Source organism: Mastomys coucha, unplaced genomic scaffold (assembly GCF_008632895.1).
Source record: "Mastomys coucha isolate ucsf_1 unplaced genomic scaffold, UCSF_Mcou_1 pScaffold20, whole genome shotgun sequence".
Lineage (NCBI taxonomy): Eukaryota > Metazoa > Chordata > Mammalia > Rodentia > Muridae > Mastomys > Mastomys coucha.
In genome coordinates, this window is record NW_022196903.1 from 1820731 (window position 1) to 1838050 (window position 17320).

The following is a 17320-nucleotide window of genomic DNA, read 5'->3' on the forward strand; positions in this document are numbered from 1 at the left end:
TTTGTTTTTTAGAGGGGAAACTGGGAAGGGAGAAATTTACATGTAAATAAAGAAAATACCTAATAAAATAATAATAATAAAAAAAGAACAGGAAAAAAAAAGTATATTCAGCTCCTGATATCCCTAAGTCTAACATCGTATACAGTGAAATAGTCTAGGTTATACTGACTACTCAGCTCTCATTGGAATTTGTAAGTCAGTGCAGTGTCAGGCAAAGAAGGTGTGGCTATAGGGGATTAAGTAAAATATGCTTCCCTAGCTTTACCGAATAAGAGACACAGGATAAATGAAAGCACCTGGCTTCTAACTCTGAAGCAGCCAGAGTTACTTGGAGAAGTCAACCCTGCATCACGTTTCTGTCAATTCTAGCTTCTTATTAAATGGAGTATTAATGTAAGCTGTCCGACGTACAGCACACATATTCACTTGCTCACCAAATATCTGTTGGCTCAGTTCCTATTCTGTCTCAGTCATTGTTCTTGACTCAGATTCCAGTAATGGATGTGTTGCATATATTTTTATGGTGAATATATTTAGAGAAGAAAACAAGAGTAAAAACTAGTTAGTAGAAAGAAAGAGCACCGGGGCAGGGAGATACCCTCTTTATTTATACAATGGCATCCATATGTTCAATGGATTCACAAATATATTACATTTAAATTAGTTTGGAATTATGGGATATAAACAAACAAAATGTAACAGAGATTACTATTCTCAGAGTGGATAAGATAAGATTTGTTTCTGGTGTAATTTCTTGAGATATGAATCACATGCCATTAAATTTAGTTTTGCAAAATGTAAAATTCAGCGTGTTTTAGTATATTCATAGAGTTGTATAGAAATAGCCACTACCTAGTTCCAGAATACATACACCAGCCCCCATATAAATTGCCCATTGTTTACCTGTTCCTTTCCATTCCCCCTTCTTTCCAGTGCCTGGATTACTCCAGATAGCATAGCATTTTCAAGGCATATGTGTCATAGCACACACTACCCCAGCTCATTCTTTTTTTTCATTTTCTTTTTCCTTTTTCTTTTTTATTTTCTTTTTGGTTTTTCGAGAGGGTTTTTCTGTGTAGCCCTAGCTGTCTCCTGGAACTCACTCTGTAGACTAGACTGGCCTCGAACTCAGAAATCTGCCTGCCTCTGCCTTCTAAGTGCTGTGATTAAAGGCATGAGCCACCACTGCCTGGCCTCCAGGCTCATTCTTTCTATTGCCAAATGATGCTCTATTATATAAACTATGTTCCATGCTCATCCATTAATGGGCATGTGAGTACTAGGAGAAAGGCTGATAGGAACATCATGTGGGGGTATTTGTGTAGAAGTGTTACCAGTTCTGCTGATCACATACACACCAGGGAAAAAAGCTGCTGAGTCACATGGCAACACAATATTTTGATCTGACAGACTGTTTGCTAAAGTTAATGCATGTCTCACAATATCGCCAGCAAAAGAGCCCAATTTCTCCACATCTTTGCTTATATTTGTTATTACTTGTCTCGTGTGCGTGTGTGTGTGTATGTGTGTGTGTGTGGTATGAGTAATAGTAGTTATAGTAATAGTTGTAGTGGTGGTGATAGTAGCAATAGTAGTAGAGTAATGTATATATATGTGGTAGATGCACATTAGTGAGTATGAAGGCTAGAGCAAGACACTTCATGTCTTCCTCTATTACTTTCTGCCTTATTGTCTTGAGACAAGATCTCTCACTGACCTGGAAACTCACTGATTATTTTTTTTTTTGTGGGGTCAGGGGCTTAAATGGCTTTGTTGGTGAGCTCTGAGGATCCACTTGTCTCCACTCTCAATACTGGAGTTTCAGGAATAAACAACCATACTTGGCTTTGTAGGTGGGTGCTGATGATTCAAACTATGGTCTATGCTTGACGAACAATGAATAGATACTGTGACCCATTACCCTGTACCTGGCCTCATGTCCCTTTTATTATTCTCATTCTTGTGTATATGAAGAAGTGACTGATACTGACTTTCACAAATGGCTAAAACTGTCAAATGTCTCTTAACATCTTAACTGGCATTTGTATACTTTCATAGGAGAAACGTCCATGCAGATACCAGTCCACAATTAAATAGGTTTATTTGTTTTTTGGATGTTGAGGGGCATGCTGGATAGTTTTATGTCAACTTGCTGCAAACTAGAGTCATTGGAAAGGAGGGAACTTCAATTGAGAAAATGCTTCCATATGATCTAACTGTGGATCTTTTCTTAATTAGTAATTGATGGAGGAGGGCCCAGCCCATTGTGGATAGTGTCATCCATGGGCTGGTGGTCCTAGGTTCTATAAGAAAGCAGGCTGAGTAATGAATAACAATAATGAGTAAGCCAGTAGCCAGCACTCCTCCATGGCCTCTGCATTAGCTCCTGCCTCTAGACTCCTGCCTTGATTGGGTTCCTGCTCTGACTTACTTTATTATTTGGTATAATCCAAATTATCCCTTTCTTCCCCAACTTGCTTGGGACATGGTATCTCTTCGCAGTAATAGAGCAGTAATTCAGACAAGTTGTAATACTCATGCACATAGTTTATATAAGCTCTGAATCAGACATTATTTTGCAGATATTATCTATCATTCTTTCAGCATTTTTCACTTTCTTGGCAGTATTTTTAAGTACAAAACTGGGGTTTCAGTCTCCATGATTCCAAGTTATCTCTTTTTCCTTTATGGTATGGTTTTCACTGTTATATTATTGTTTTCAAAGGGGCTTCTCTTTATATGTTTGATTTCTTATTTAAACAGGTTATGATAGTCAAGTAAGAAGAAAAATGGGATAAAAGAAACCACTGGGGCCTCTCAGCTTAGCCATCCTTCTTTACAACAATGTTTAAAAATGTTTCCTGTGAACATTAAAACTTTTGCAAATATTTGGTACATGTCCTTGGTGCAGTGGCACCTGCCCTACACCTCTAGCATGGTGGCTGAACTGTAGGGGCTCTATGGCATCTCTTCCTTCCAATGTCCCTTACTCTTAGTCATTTGAGTTGTACCTTTGTCGATGAAAGTGCTGATCCCATGGGGATTTAATGACTCCTGGTCAAACCCATCACTGATTTCCAGTGCTTGTGCCTTTGGGTTTTGCTCATTCAGATCCATCAGGAAAATTCTTCCCGGTTTGTCTGGTGCAAAGTTTGGCATACCTGGATATTTTAATCCCTGTAGAAACAGAGAATCCGTGTAGACACATATGCACATTTAAACGCTTTTTTCATAGGGGAGCCAAAATCTCAAAGCCAAAGAAAACTGTTCCAGGTTCTGCATTTCATTTTGATTTGGCGAATTGCTCACTCACTCTGTCAGCTACAGCCATTGCCTGATCTGGGGGAGGGGCTCGGTCCAGAAGGCCATTCTTTGTTTGTGAATACAGGAAGAGCCCCTTTTGAGAAAAGGAAGCATTTTTTCCCTTAGAAACAAGCCTCAGATCACAATGCAAGGGAGCAAGCTGTGCTACTTTCTTAGTGTCCTTCGGACTGCCTGGGCCTTGGGGTGCTCTTCTGTAAAATGAAGCAACTGAAACTTACGAGGGCTAAGATTCTTTCCAATCTTGATAAGTATAGTGTCTGTTTCCAAAGACTAGAGAAGGAGTGTGTGGTTTAATTAACTTTATTGAATGTCTCCCTCCACTAGTGATAGTATGTCGTCATGAATAGCATCAGCCACAATCAACATACGTGTCAGTCAGAATCCTCTGGAAGTCACCAAGGACCATGGGGTCTCTTGTTCACTGTCACAGACACTTCATTCTATGTTCCACACATGGATCCTAAATGTGTTTCATTTAATAAAGTCCACATGACATCCTGCTTCATCTGAATGATCGTCTGCCTCCTTCCTCTCTGGAAGCACCATGGCAGTTGATGTAAACTGCCTCTGACTCCTTTCTGTGAATGACCCTTCAGCTCTTCTTTTCTCCCTCGTTTCTTGAGGATGAGACACTCTTCTGCTGTTCTGTTAAGTATGTCACCCCTTTGCCTGATCCCCTGTTCCATATAACCCCAACCTGCACCTTGCTTTATTCCTTATTTTTCATTAATTCTTCTGTGGTCTGCAATGTTGTTCATTTCTCATTCCTCAAAATAATTATTTTTTTTGTTACTTACTTCAAATATGTGTTTATCTTTTTGTTTCACCTGAAATTTCTCAGAGATATCACCCAACCTTACTACCTGATTTATTACCTTATTACCTGATCCAACTCTCCTTTCTCTGGAATCCACATTGTACCTCTAGTATTTTGTGGAAACACAATTGCCACAGGACTTGGCAATAGTCTCAAAGTGTCTTCCTTGACAGCCCTTTATCTACAGCTGTGGGGCTCTGGACATGGTCATATGCCTCCTTCATTCATGTCAAAAAGTCGGAAGTAAAAGTCTGAGATAGAATTTCTGTCTCTATTTCTGCCTCTTGGATTTTTCTTTCCTCTGTTCTTAGAGACCCCTTTCCTCCCTGAGCTCTAAAGCTCCAGTTATATCACGGCCCCAAGTGATCCTTACATACCCGTGTTTACTCAGAACCTCTTTCTGGTACTGTAGCCTACATTCCTTATTTCCTCCTAAGGTTAGCTTCAAGTAGACTGGTCACAAACCAGTCAAACATGTCCCTCCAGACCCTCCTTCTGGTGGATATTTATTCTTCTCAGTTAAGGGTGTCACTGTTCCATTGGACCATAAAATTCAATATCCAATTCATCATCATTCGATTTTTTCCATATCTCTAACTTACATGAATTTTAAGTCTAAATATTTTTGGCTCAAAGAAAGGCATCCTATAGGTACCATGATCTGAATGTGAGGAGGTTCTTATGTATGCAGGGGTCCATCTAGTCCAGAGGGCTCAGTTTGAGCTAATTTGTCAGTAAGGTGATTTGATCAAAGAATAGCAATACCAAAGGAGGAAATGTTAGGGACATCGAGGTATTTGCCTGAAGCAGTCATTGTACTGCTCTTCTGCCATACAATAAATAGGGATATGCTGCATTGAGCCACACACACCATTAAAAAGACTGACTCTCTCTCTCTCTCTCTCTCTCTCTCTCTCTCTCTCTCTCTCTCTCTCTCTCTCTCTGTGTGTGTGTGTGTGTGTGTGTGTGTATGTTGTGTGTGTGTCTGTGTATATGAAAGCAGCATATCTCTACAAGTCCCATGGTGTCATAGAGGCACGTGAGGACACTGTCATCAAACACCAAAGAAACCAAAGAAACCAGAAGTTCTAAACAGACAAGGTTTGATAGGAGCAAGAGTAAGACAATGGATTATGAGCTCCAAGGAAATACTTCTGGAAGAAGATTCAGTTTCCTCTTCATGACATTCTGTTGGGTTAGAGTTGCTGGCAGCAATCCTACTGGATACTAGTTACAGCATGCAAATTCATCCATACCACTCATCCCTGGAAATAGCAACATTTGCTTTGCGGTACAGGCTTCTGATTTTCCCCTCTATTTTGCAGGTATGTGTAGGCATTCATTGAACCCCTCCACAGTCCTCACTCACCCTCAAATTTCATATGTTCAGTACTAGGCTGGTGCCTGGAGCATTACTGAACACATCCAAGTCCCCAGCTTAAGGTCACATGACATTGCAACAAGAATGTATCAGGGTAGGGTGGTACCTGGGATAGATAGTTTATCCATATCTAACAACAGAACCAGGGAAGGCTTGTGAGGAACATGAGTACCTTCACAGGGAGGCTTCACTAAGAACTAGAAATTAAACTGGAAAAGTGGGAGGATGCCAGTAATCTTTTGGGCTTGAAGCATGCCCTGCCTCAAGGCTAGAAGGAAAATACCCTCTGTGTCACTTTACAAATGCTAAGACTATCTATCTGCATAGAATCCCTTTCTGAATCTGCAGCTTTTAAACATTGTCAAGAAAGGCAGGAAGGTCATAGGAGAGGCCAAGGAGAACAAGATAATGAGGCAGGAAGATTAGAAACAGTGCAAAGAGCATGGTCCTAAGCTCCAAGCAGGAGTTGCCAGCTTACAGCTGGATGAAAAGAGCAGGAATGCAGGCATCTTTCACACAGTGCTTGGGATGATAATGTATTCTTTTTGTTTAGCAATGACTTGCCATCTCTGCTGCCAAGGGGAAGCGTAGATAGGAACAACAGATACTTCCTAACAGCAGTGGCATCTCCTAACTATTCAGAATAATCATGTTTGCAGGTCTGTTTGGCACAGCCCAGAAAAATCAAACTTGACAATAGAAAATTGAGGTCAAGGAAGAAGGGACTTTTCCAGACAGTTTTGTTTTATCTTTGAATTTGAAGGAAAAGTAAAGAAAGACAATCCTGCCTCTCACTATTTAAAATTCAACTGAGCCCTCTGGACTAGATGGACCCCTGCATACATAAGAACCTCACATTCAGATCATGGTACCTATAGGATGCCTTTCTTTGAGCCAAAAATATTTAGACTTAAAATTCATGTAAGTTAGAGATATGGAAAAAATCGAATATTTCACATGCAATTCTAGCAACAACAACAAGAGCAACAACAAAATTCACACTGAAAATGCGGTAAATCTGCTTTTTCGAAATCTTGGATCCTAAGCTCTGGACTTAGTGAGGTGGTAGGGTTCCTCATATGCCCAAAGCTCTGGTTTTAGTCTTTTAACAAACATCACAAAAACAAAACCCAATAAATCCCAAACCCTATTCCAATGTGCTATTGGCTTGCTAGATGCATGGAAACCTTCAACATAAAATAAATACATTGTTCGTCCTTTCTTTCTCTCTCTCTGTCTCTCTCTCTCTTTCTTCCCTAATATTTTGTTCCCAAGCATAAAGTCCTGGTCTTTTAAAACTTGTCAGGGTGGTATAGAGAACAAAATAGAGTTTCTTCTTTACTCATGGAAGCACATTGAAGGAATAGCTGAGAGTCTAACTATTGATTTTTAAACTCATTAACATTTACAGAGCTGCCTACATAAGCAGGCATGGCAAGAATCCTGGCTAGTGAGAAGATGACCACCAGACACCAAAGTACCCCCCAGCAAGTCAGTGATGAAACCGAGAAGCAACAAGGCAGATTTGGAGACCAGCCTGAGAGCCAAATGGACATCAATACACATTTATGGAGACCCTAACAGAGCATGCAGCTGACCACAGGAAGCTGCCCACATGAGTCAGCCAGAGTTAGGCCTGCCTGTGGTGCTCTAATTAGCCCTCCAGACTGCAGTTTGGCTTTTGTAGTTGACTGGTCTACCCAGAGGTGGGATGAACATGCAGGGGTCCATCTGGCATCTCGAGCTGGAAACTTTAATGCACTGTCTATACAGCTATTGATGTGTGCATCAGAGTGGTTGGCAAATACTCACAGTGGAGATAAAAGCCAGCCCGCTAGGAAGGATATCAATATCTTCAGAGCCATTCTCTGCAAAACACAAAACAGAAAATAATTACAAAGATGCATGTGTGAGGCCTTCAAAGAAGTTCAATAGCCCGAACGTTTGAGTTCTTTTGGAAAATGCACTGATTGTTTCAACCATTTACTTGGGAAATTTTGATAACTTTCAGAAATCCCACAGGTATACTTGCTCTTACAACACGTCTGTCTGTCTCAACAAGTATTAAATTCTTCCTTAAAATTCATTTTTCAGGAGAAAAATGTAAGGCAAACTACCCTATAAAAATAAAATCATATCCTAGTTTTATTCTTTAAATGACAACTTGCTGGGCATATACTGAAAAAGTCTGTGTTATTCCTCACGAAGAAACGGTTCCTCACTTACTGAATGGGGCTATTTAGCCAACACTGAGACATTTCCCAAGAAGCCCCTCTCCCAAGTGTTCTTTATTCTACAACTGTCAGACCTAAGCTTGTACAATCACACTGAGAAGCTATTGAATAAGCACTCAATAGGTGATAGTCATGCTTGGGACAGGCCGTGGAGAATAGTTAGTTTAATTAGAAAGAGTTGGGTCAGATCACCTCCTCCTTAAGATCCTTGCTCGTTTCTTCTGTGGAAGGAAGTGTACAATGAGTGAGCAGGGACGGGCCAGAGGACAGTATCTAGTAGAGATAAATCCTGGTCAGACCTGGGAGTGGGGCTGATTTTAGAGCCTTTGATTACCTAGTATGGCCCAGCCCCATGTTCCACCCCACCAGAAAACGTGACTTTTCACACTCTTCCACAGTGAGCCAAGGTCTGAATTCTCTTCCCTAAAGCCTGAGGGAACTTTGACATTGCCTTGACAAATGAAGTGGGGTAAACACAATGCCATGTGACTTTAGGGGCTAAATGTCATAGCCATAGCTACCCTAATGTAGTCTCCCCCTCTGTCTCTTCCTCATTGTGTTCCTTCTTCCCTCCTCTTCCTCCTTCTCTGTCTCCCTCCTCCATTGTCTCAAGGATGTGCCCTGAAGTAAAATACTGAAGTTTGGTTATTCAACAGTACAGAGTGAGGGATGTAAAGAACCCAAAAGATAGGGAGAAAACCAGAGGATCCCAGCTGGCTTATCACCAACCTGTGAGTCATCTTTGCTAGTGCAATGGAACAATTGGGCTTTCTTCACTAAACCCTGCCAATATTGTAAGAAAAATAACTAGAATTTTCTTGTTTGTGGTGAGACTGGGTTTCTCTAGATAGACCAGAAAGAACTTGAACTTATGATCCTCCTGCCTCAGCCTCCTGAATGCTAAAATTACAGCTGTGTGTCACTATGTCCTAATTCATTGTTCAGTGTCACCAAGTGTGGGGCTGTCTGTTACAGAGCCACAATAATTGGAACACATGGGAAATGGTTACCTGGGGAAATGGATTAGGAGGTTGTCACTAGGCAACTGGGAGAGAATATGGGTGGATATGGAAAAGAAAATCAGAACAAAGCCAAAGAAAATGTAACTTTGAACCAATAGAATGGCGAGCAAGAGGTGCTGAAGACCGGAGATTGGAGTGAAACTAATGCCCAACTAGTAACATAAAAACTAAAATCAACTAGAGCTCCCCATCCTCTAAGCATTTTTGTTCATCAAGATTTACCTATCTACAATGCCCAGATGGCTAGAAAAGCTTGATGCCAGTTCCATATGGAGTGAAATACACACTGGGAAAACCCACACATGGAATAAAATCATTCAGCATCGCAGGTTGGTTACTTCCTTGATAGTTCTCCCACCTCTCTGATCACCCCTTCTTGGTTTCCTGTTGACTGTATCTCTCACTGTGCTCTGAATATAGAATAAAGTCTGTCTGCCCTTACCTTGTTTCTCAAGGCAGAACAAGCAACAGCCCGGTTCTGTGCTTTTAGTTGCCACCCACCTGCTTTTGATTCTCTGATCGGCATCAAGTCCTTCTTGCAAGTTCAGACTCCTACGATCATCCAGTGCTAAACACACCACCTGGTTTCTCATGTTCAAAAGGCTCCAAAAAGATCTGGACATTTCCTTACTTTATCTTTTCCATCTTTCAATGACAATGAATAGCACCTCTATCCTCAGGTTCCCAGAGCAAGGAACATGGAGTTATATTTGCCACCCCCCTTTTCTTTTGACTCCCAAACCTTCCCTTATTTGTCTTTTATGTTCTCCCAGGTTTCTACAATAGGTTCTTAATAGGCCAGCTTCTTCCATAGCCCATTGTCTGTGCTGACATCTTTCTAAACTGCTAAGCTGACCCTATCATTCCCTCCCTCTAAAAGCCTGCTAGAGCTAGCTGTACAAATCTCGTGCTCCTTGTATAGTTGCAATTCCATTCATATTTTGGTACAGGTTCAGTTGCTCAGTTCCCCTTTATCCTGCCCTCCTGGATACTTTTTAGCTATGTACTGGTGCTTCCTTGAGTAGCTGAAGCCTGTTAGAGTTATTCATTTGTATTCTCTCTCTCTCTCTCTCTCTCTCTCTCTCTCTCTCTCTCTCTCCTCTCTCTCCTGGTTTAGTTTTTCCTCACTCCATCCTTACCTCTAATGGGCTACTGGGGATGAGGCCACTGCTTCAGCTTGTCAAAGCTTTCATGGATTTAGTATTCATCTTTATATGCAAATATTGTTGCCTGTGGATAGCTCCAACATGACATTTTTCATAGTGCTCTGTGTCTTGCTTGTTAATTGGCTATTATCCTGAAAACTTCCTGGGAACAAGGTCTAGTTTAATTCCATGTTGGATCTGTGTATTGGACACATTACTTGGTTTTTCACTTTACACAATCCTGATGTAAGCTGTTTAACTTAAGAAGTGAGCACACTAGCAATTTATACTTTGTCTCATTTTAGAAATAAATGATATGAATGTAATATCTGAGTACAGATGTCCACTGCTTGATTGTGACTTGATTAGGAGATTTCAACTTTCTAATGACGTGAAAATGAGACACATTCAGGAGAAATATCACCCTTAATTCTGACTTCTGATCTTCACAATTCTCATTGGAGTCTGAGCCACATCAGCAGGGGCTGTTCCCAGTCACAAGGGAAAATGAACTCTCTACAGAGATGTTTTGAGCAGCTCACCTAGGAATGCTCTGTGAGTTAGGAGTATGAAATACACTTTTGACTTACAGTATTTTCAACTTATAGGATAATAATCAGGCCATAACACACATTGTGGTTTAGCTTTTCGATTAACATCTCTACAAGATATTCTGATTTGTGTGATCTCCGATTTGTCTCCTTTTCTTCCCAAATGCCATTTTTACATAGCTCCCATAACAGATCACCCTGCCCTAACATGCAGTGTTCAGGGGTTGTGTGGTTTTTATTGCCCTCCCTACCACCACACCACTGCACCAGAGCACATAGGAGCTGATGCTTTGTACTCCAAGGTGTAGAGGCAGCCTCAAGTGGACTGGGAGCATTTCCATACTCCCACACCTTTGACTACATGGAATCTACAGGACAAGTCCCAGGCATCTCAACAGCGGGGAAAGCAGTGGAAGTGAAACGTCCAGGGTCCTGTTTTCTGAGTTCTCCCTCCTCTCCATCCTGCCAGTCTATGGTCAAAACTCTCAGCGACATCTCTCTTGAAGAAATACCTATAGTATTCCAACCAATCAACCTTACAAGGCCTTACCATCACTTCAATAATTTTGTCCTTTCTCCAATCACTTCCTGTAAATACCCCCAAGACAGTATCACTCCAGAAATTTATTATATGCAATTGTTATTATCATTTCATACCTTGGGAGAAAGTTTCTGACAGCTGAGTAAATAAGTGGAATTCACCATAGAGCATCAGCACGTCTTAGAGACTGGGAAAGCACAAGGAGAAGGAAAAGCTGAAAGCTGCCAAGTACAACACTGCAAACGTGATAACCCTGCCCACAGAAACCCTCATTCAGCAAGCTTTCACATTTCAAGTGTAGCTTTGTGTAGATGCCAAGAGATGTCATATGACTTCCTTATTAAAATAATTCTCAGTCCCCACAGACCTGGGGAAAAGGCAAAGTTAGCACAAAAGGAGGAAAGCAAGGAGCATTTCTGAAGGAAGAGTGATTTTCCATGTCAATCCTTCCTGTAAGGAATCTGTGGAGCGCACTTACAGTCTCAGCACTTAGGAACACAAGGTAGGAGGACTGCCATGAGTTGAGGTCCAGCCATGGCTATATAGCAATACTGTATATGAATAAAATCAAAGAAGGAAAAGATGAAGAAGAGGAAAGGAGGAGGGGGAAAATAAACATACAAAAAGGAAGAGTTTTTTTTTTCCATTGATGAGTTAACTTCAAAAGTTTGACTTCAGTTGGGGCTCGTAGCATAGGTCTATAATCCCAACAACTTTCAGGGCCCAGGCAGGAAGGTAATAAATTCAGGACATGCCTGTGTTCAAGGTTTCCTTTCAAGGCTAGCCTGAGCAACGTAACAAAACCATGAGTTGAAAAGAGAAAAAGCTAGAGTTACAGCTTAGGCGTAGGGTGCTTGCCTAAATACGCATGAGGTTCTGGATGTAAGCTCCAGTAAACCAAACACACACACACACACACACACACACACACCGTAAATAGGTAAAAATAATTTAAATAACAAACAAATAAAACCCGTCTAGTTGTAAAGAAACAAAAAGAATTTTCTTTGGCTATGTGTCTGTTGTGCTCCACTTAGTCCTTCTGTGCTGCTCCATTGTTACATAAAGTCCTCTATTATCAAATACTCATGACTAATGTCTTCTTAGCCATATTATTTAAATATCTAGTCACCTTCTTTTGGTTAGTTTTCATTTAGTAATCTTGCATTAAGTTTCTGCTGCAACAAGACTTTTCTGGGACATCTATAATAAAAACATTATACATTACGATTATACAGCAGAGACTGCAGAAGCATGGAGGAAAGCCAACCCAATCCTTAATCCAGGTGAACATCTGGACCATCTTCCATGCAAAGCATAGATAGCCGTATGTACTTTATAGATCTGTGAGGCTAGAACAGGTGCTTGCAAAGGAGTTAGCATTCACACTCGTGGGCATACACCTTTGACATGAGAACTTCAAGGTTTTGTTGTTGTGGTAGTTGTGTTTTGTTTTTACATAATTGTCAGCATTGTTTTATTAACAAATGGACTGCAGTCATTCTAACATACTCAGTTCTTTAAATATAAAATACAAACATGAGACATGAAAAACATCACATTATTTTTTTTCATCTTGTCAAGCCTATTAAACTATTTGGGTAATAGACCTATGGCTTGCAGTATTAATTGTAGCTTTAGTTTCTCAAATTTAGATAACTTATATAATTTGAGAATCCTGTAATGTAATTATTTCCCTAAACTGCTTGGTAGGCTCATGTTTTGAGAGACACCCGCAGGTTGCTTGGCTCTTACTCTAGATCAGTGGGTCTCGACCTGTGGGTCACAGCCCCTTTGGCAAACCTCTGTTGTCAAAAATATTCATATTACAATTCACGGCAGTAGCAAGATTACAGTTATGAGGTAGCGAAGTAAATGAATGATGATGGTGGTCACCACAACATGAAGAACTGTATTAGAGGGCAGCAGCGTTAGGAAGGCTGAGGACCACTGCTCTAGAGGGCGAGCAAGTAAGTGACTGTCCCATTGCCTCATTTTTCATATTAAATTAAGTGTGACCCATTTAAAAAATGTGTTTTGTTTTGTTTATTGTTGCCGTGTGTGTGTGTGTGTGTGTGTGTGTGTGTGTGTGTGTGTGTGTGCCTTTGGGTTTTTATTGGGGCTTGAATAGAGGGCCTCATTTTTATAAGAAACTGAACTCAAGTTCCTCTTGCCTATTGTCTGTTAAGACTTGGGGAAGGGTCTTCAGATCAAGCAGAATGTAACCTTCCAGACAATTCCCCGTAACTGTTTTGAAGACTGAGGGTTCTGTCACTTCTGACCTGTGGCCTCTTCTGGGCTGGAACACACAGAGTACTGGTGCAGCTTCCTGAAGATACCTTGTGAGCCTCTATCCCAAACTGCTGTGTGGTGGCGGTGGAATGACCCACTAACTTCAGAAATCCACAAATGCTGCACATGTCATGCTTTCCAGGCAGAATCCCTTTAACACTTTGGTTTCTGAAGCACCAAGGTTACCTAGGGAATTGTTTCCTTCTTCCAGTCTCTACCTGGCAGCACAAGCCATTTCTAAGTGCCTGGAACAGGTCTGCAGATGTAGCTCAGCTGATAGAACCGAAGCCTGGGGTCCTATCCCCCCGACCAAGCAAACTGGATGCTATAAAGCACCCCTCTGATCCCCTCACTTAGGAAGTGGAGGCAAGAGGAAGAGAAGCTCAAGTTCATTTTGTGGGTATGTAAAACCGGCCTAAGATACTTGAGAACTCTTCTCAAAAACCAAAGCATACAAACAAACAAACAAAAGGAAAAGGTAGAAAGTAAAAGAATAGAAGACCAAAATGAAGGGACTACTTTTTTGCTTTTTAAAAAAAGTACATATAAGCTGGGCAGTGGTGGTGCATCCCAGCACTTGGGAGGCAGAGATAAGTGGATTTCTGAGTTTGAGGCCAGCCTGGTCTACAGAGTGAGTTCCAGGACAGCCAGGGATACACAGAGAAACCCTGTCTCGAAAAACGAAAACAAAAAAAAAACAAAACAAAAAAAAATCACAAAACAAGCTGTCTTATCTCATACCAATAAAAAAAGTCTTTGACCCTGGGGGAGTTTACAATCTGATAATGAAAGAGAACACCAGCTCAGAAATAAACTATGTGGTAGGTGTGGAATAGAACTGAGTTTCAGCGTGCTGTGAGAGTAAGGAAAGAGGAATGTGGCTGACTGCAGTGCTCACCCGTGGGCGAGAAAATGTCATCGCAAAGATGAGGAAGCCAAGGGCAGTCCTATTCCTCCAACAGTGAGTGAGCAGACTGCCTGGATTGCCATTTTATTTTCTAGTAGTAAAACTGGAGGCTTGCAGCCCAAGTAAACAAGGTTGCAGGGCCGAGTAGGTGAGGTTTGTGGGCACAGAGGAGACTGCTGCCCACCAGTCTCCTGTGGGAGCAGGAGGGGCAAACAGGAAAGCGATGGTCCTGGGGTGGGGTGGGGTGTGTTTAACTGCACCTCCAGAGGATGGTGGGCCACACACTGTAGTGAAGGGTGTTAAGAGCCAAGCGGTGGGTAGAGGAACCACAGGAGTGTCAGGGGGTTGAGGTCGACGCCAGTTAAGTCTGAATCTAAATAATCAAAACTGGCCTCGGCAATGGGGAAGGAGACCTCCAGTTTCTGAGGCCGGAGGTCTGGCTGCAGAGCCGAGATTAGTACTTTTGAAAGACAACTAGGTAGGCTGAGAGTCGGAAGATACCTGAAAAGTGCTTACCAGAAAATGATGAAGGGAACGATACGTAAGTCCAAGATTGCCTGGGGGGAGGGCAGAGAGAGAGAGAGAGAGAGAGAGAGAGAGAGAGAGAGAGAGAGAGAGAGAGAGAGAGAGAGAGAGAGAGAGAGAGAGAGAGAGAGAGAGAGAGAGAGAGAGAGAGTCTGAGGAAAGCCATTTAGATGCTGTCCTGTGGAAGCTCCGTGGAGACTATACATGGGGGTTCCCTGAAAAAAGTCCTTTGTGTGTGGAAGCCACACCAAGATGGAATAGAGAATTAAAATAATTTAGTAGACTTAGGGGAATGATGACCAAGAAATTCCGCTGCCTTGTCTTGGTCCTTGTCTTGGTTCTTACCGAGTCCCTCGATCAGGTGGCAGTTCTGCGGTTCTATGGACTTTATTACTCGTTCTCTGTAGAAGATAAAAATCAGCATGAAGAAAACAACAGGGAGGTCAAAGCACCATATCCCAAGTAAATGTCTGAACAGATATGGAGGTCTTTCAGTTACTCTCCTGTTGTGAAATCTGTGGTGTTTATTTTCATGGATGCCATAACAGATCCGTAGGCAACACCTTTGGTTTATAGTTGCATAATATGCTTCACATAAGCACTGTGCCTACAGAAGCTAACTTCACAGTTATTGCTGAAAGGATAAACCAGAATTCTATATGAAACATAAGATCTCACTTAATGCTAGGCAGAACCGAACAGTATTCTTCATTTAAAGGAACAAAACAGCATTATATTCGTAAGTATTACCTATTATGAATCTGTACTTATCCTTTTCATATTTTCTTGTTTTCTTTTGACCTCCTTCCTCCAAATAGGGAGGAAAAAAAATCCAAATTTCTTTGAGGTCTCCAGCTGTTAACTTTTGCTCTATCTAAGTTTTATTTCAACTAAGCTTTCATTGACTTACCTTAGAAATATGTACTTTATAGACCTGACACCACTAAAGGCATTAGCCAAAATACTTTTCAGTACAGTACTTTTATTTTGCAATGGAATAGTCTTCTAGATAGAATTTAAAATATTAATTGAACTGTATTCAAGAAGACGGAAGTTAGATTCACCTTTTGATCACTTATAAAAATTATTCCTTCGGGGTACGGTTTTAATTCTCGGGGTGGTGAGACAAGTATTAAGTCACCCTAGCTGTACCAGATGTGGCTTGTGTATGTCCCACCTTTAAATTTACTACTTGACGATTCTGCCATTTGTTGTTTGGGGAGCAAGCGCGACAATGAGCACTCTCAAGACAGATTAGAAAGCTTTGCCAACAGACATCAAGTATCTGAACAGATTGCAACAGCAAACTTCTGAGACTAGTCTCTCCTTAGAGAAAGAAGAAAAACAACTCGATGACAAGCAAAGACCTTAGCCCCACGTAGCAATAAGAAAAGAAAAAAAAAAGAACCCAACTTTTTTTTTTTTTTTTTTAAAAAGTTCTTTCAAATCAAACTGAATTTACTAGCGACAGTAATTCCGGGATGGCTATCCTTGCCGGCTCTTCTACTTCAAAATGCCAACTGCCCTCCAATCCAGTTCCTGTCCGCGGGGTTCAGCTCTCTTCCCTCTTTCCTGGCTCATCTTCCAATGTGGCATGGGTTCTGTAAGGGCAGCACTTTTCAGTGTCTGAGTCAGCTACAAATACCCAGCTGCTAGTCTGATTCCCCTCCCCCAAGTTCAACACTTCCAAAGGACTTTGTATTTCACTAAGGAAATGTAGCAGAAGACCTGGAAAAGGTACCCAACCTTCAGAAATCAATTGTGGGCTTTGCTACCCTGGCAGCCTAGAAAGGCAAGCAGCTGCACCTTTTCCTAAGCAGTGAGTCTCAAGAAGTTCCCTGAGGTTCCAAAACTGCTCCTTTCCACCAGCTAGGAAGTTGAAAGTGGGTCGTCCCTGACATGGACTAGAAAGGAAAGAGAGCTAAAGACATCTCCATGGAGATGTCCACACTCACCTAAAATTCAGAAGCCTTTCCCCTATTAAGGCCAAGCTGGCCCCCAGCAAGGTCAGCGCCACTAGCTTCCCCATGGTGTCTGAGTGCCTTGCAGCAAAAAGCAGAGACTGGTGCAGCTCCCGGGGCGCGGACGCCTGGTCCCGCCCACTGATCAGTCCCTTGTGCCCCGCCTGCCAGCACCTCCTGGCAGTGTGCTGTCCCCTTCTTGCCTTCTTGGGGGTTTTGCTTTCTCCTGCTCCAAGGCTCAAGGCCACCTCCACATGGAGGGCTCAAAGCCACTTGTCTGCTTGAGTTTCAAGGGGATTCTTGCTCTTCGGATTCAAGTCCACCTTTATTAGTGATGGTTCACGGCCACTTTTAAAAAGTGCAGATTCCAAGTCTGCCTCTCCAGGCAAACAGTTCAAGAACACATTTCTGCCCAGGATTCAGACCTCATAAGACTCCAGTCCTAGACCATGAGGCGGTGACCTTTAGCTAAGGTCAGCCAAGCTCCAGGACACTCTGGTTCGAACTCACAGGTTGGAGTCAGCCCACTATGGAAAGTTTGTTTCTTAAAGTCACAGAACTCAATTAGCCTCCAGTGGACTGAGGTGGGAGAGCTGCCTGAGAACCCAGAATTCAGACTA

The 17320-nt window shown here is 41.8% G+C and overlaps 1 protein-coding gene across 2 annotated transcripts in view; it reads right to left on the bottom strand.

Moving 5' to 3' along the window:
* Pon3 (paraoxonase 3) overlaps nucleotides 1-16821 on the bottom strand; it is a 28148-nt gene extending 11327 nt beyond the window's left edge. For both annotated transcript variants that reach the window (XM_031381124.1, XM_031381125.1), the window contains exons 1-4: nucleotides 16695-16821; nucleotides 15085-15140; nucleotides 7335-7390; nucleotides 3012-3177 (exon numbers count right to left, since the gene is read on the bottom strand). In XM_031381124.1, coding sequence (XP_031236984.1) covers nucleotides 3012-3177; nucleotides 7335-7390; nucleotides 15085-15140; nucleotides 16695-16768 — 352 coding nt within the window. In that variant the 5' untranslated portion in view covers nucleotides 16769-16821. The remainder of the gene's footprint in view (nucleotides 1-3011; nucleotides 3178-7334; nucleotides 7391-15084; nucleotides 15141-16694) is intronic.
* Nucleotides 16822-17320: the final 499 nt, after the last annotated feature.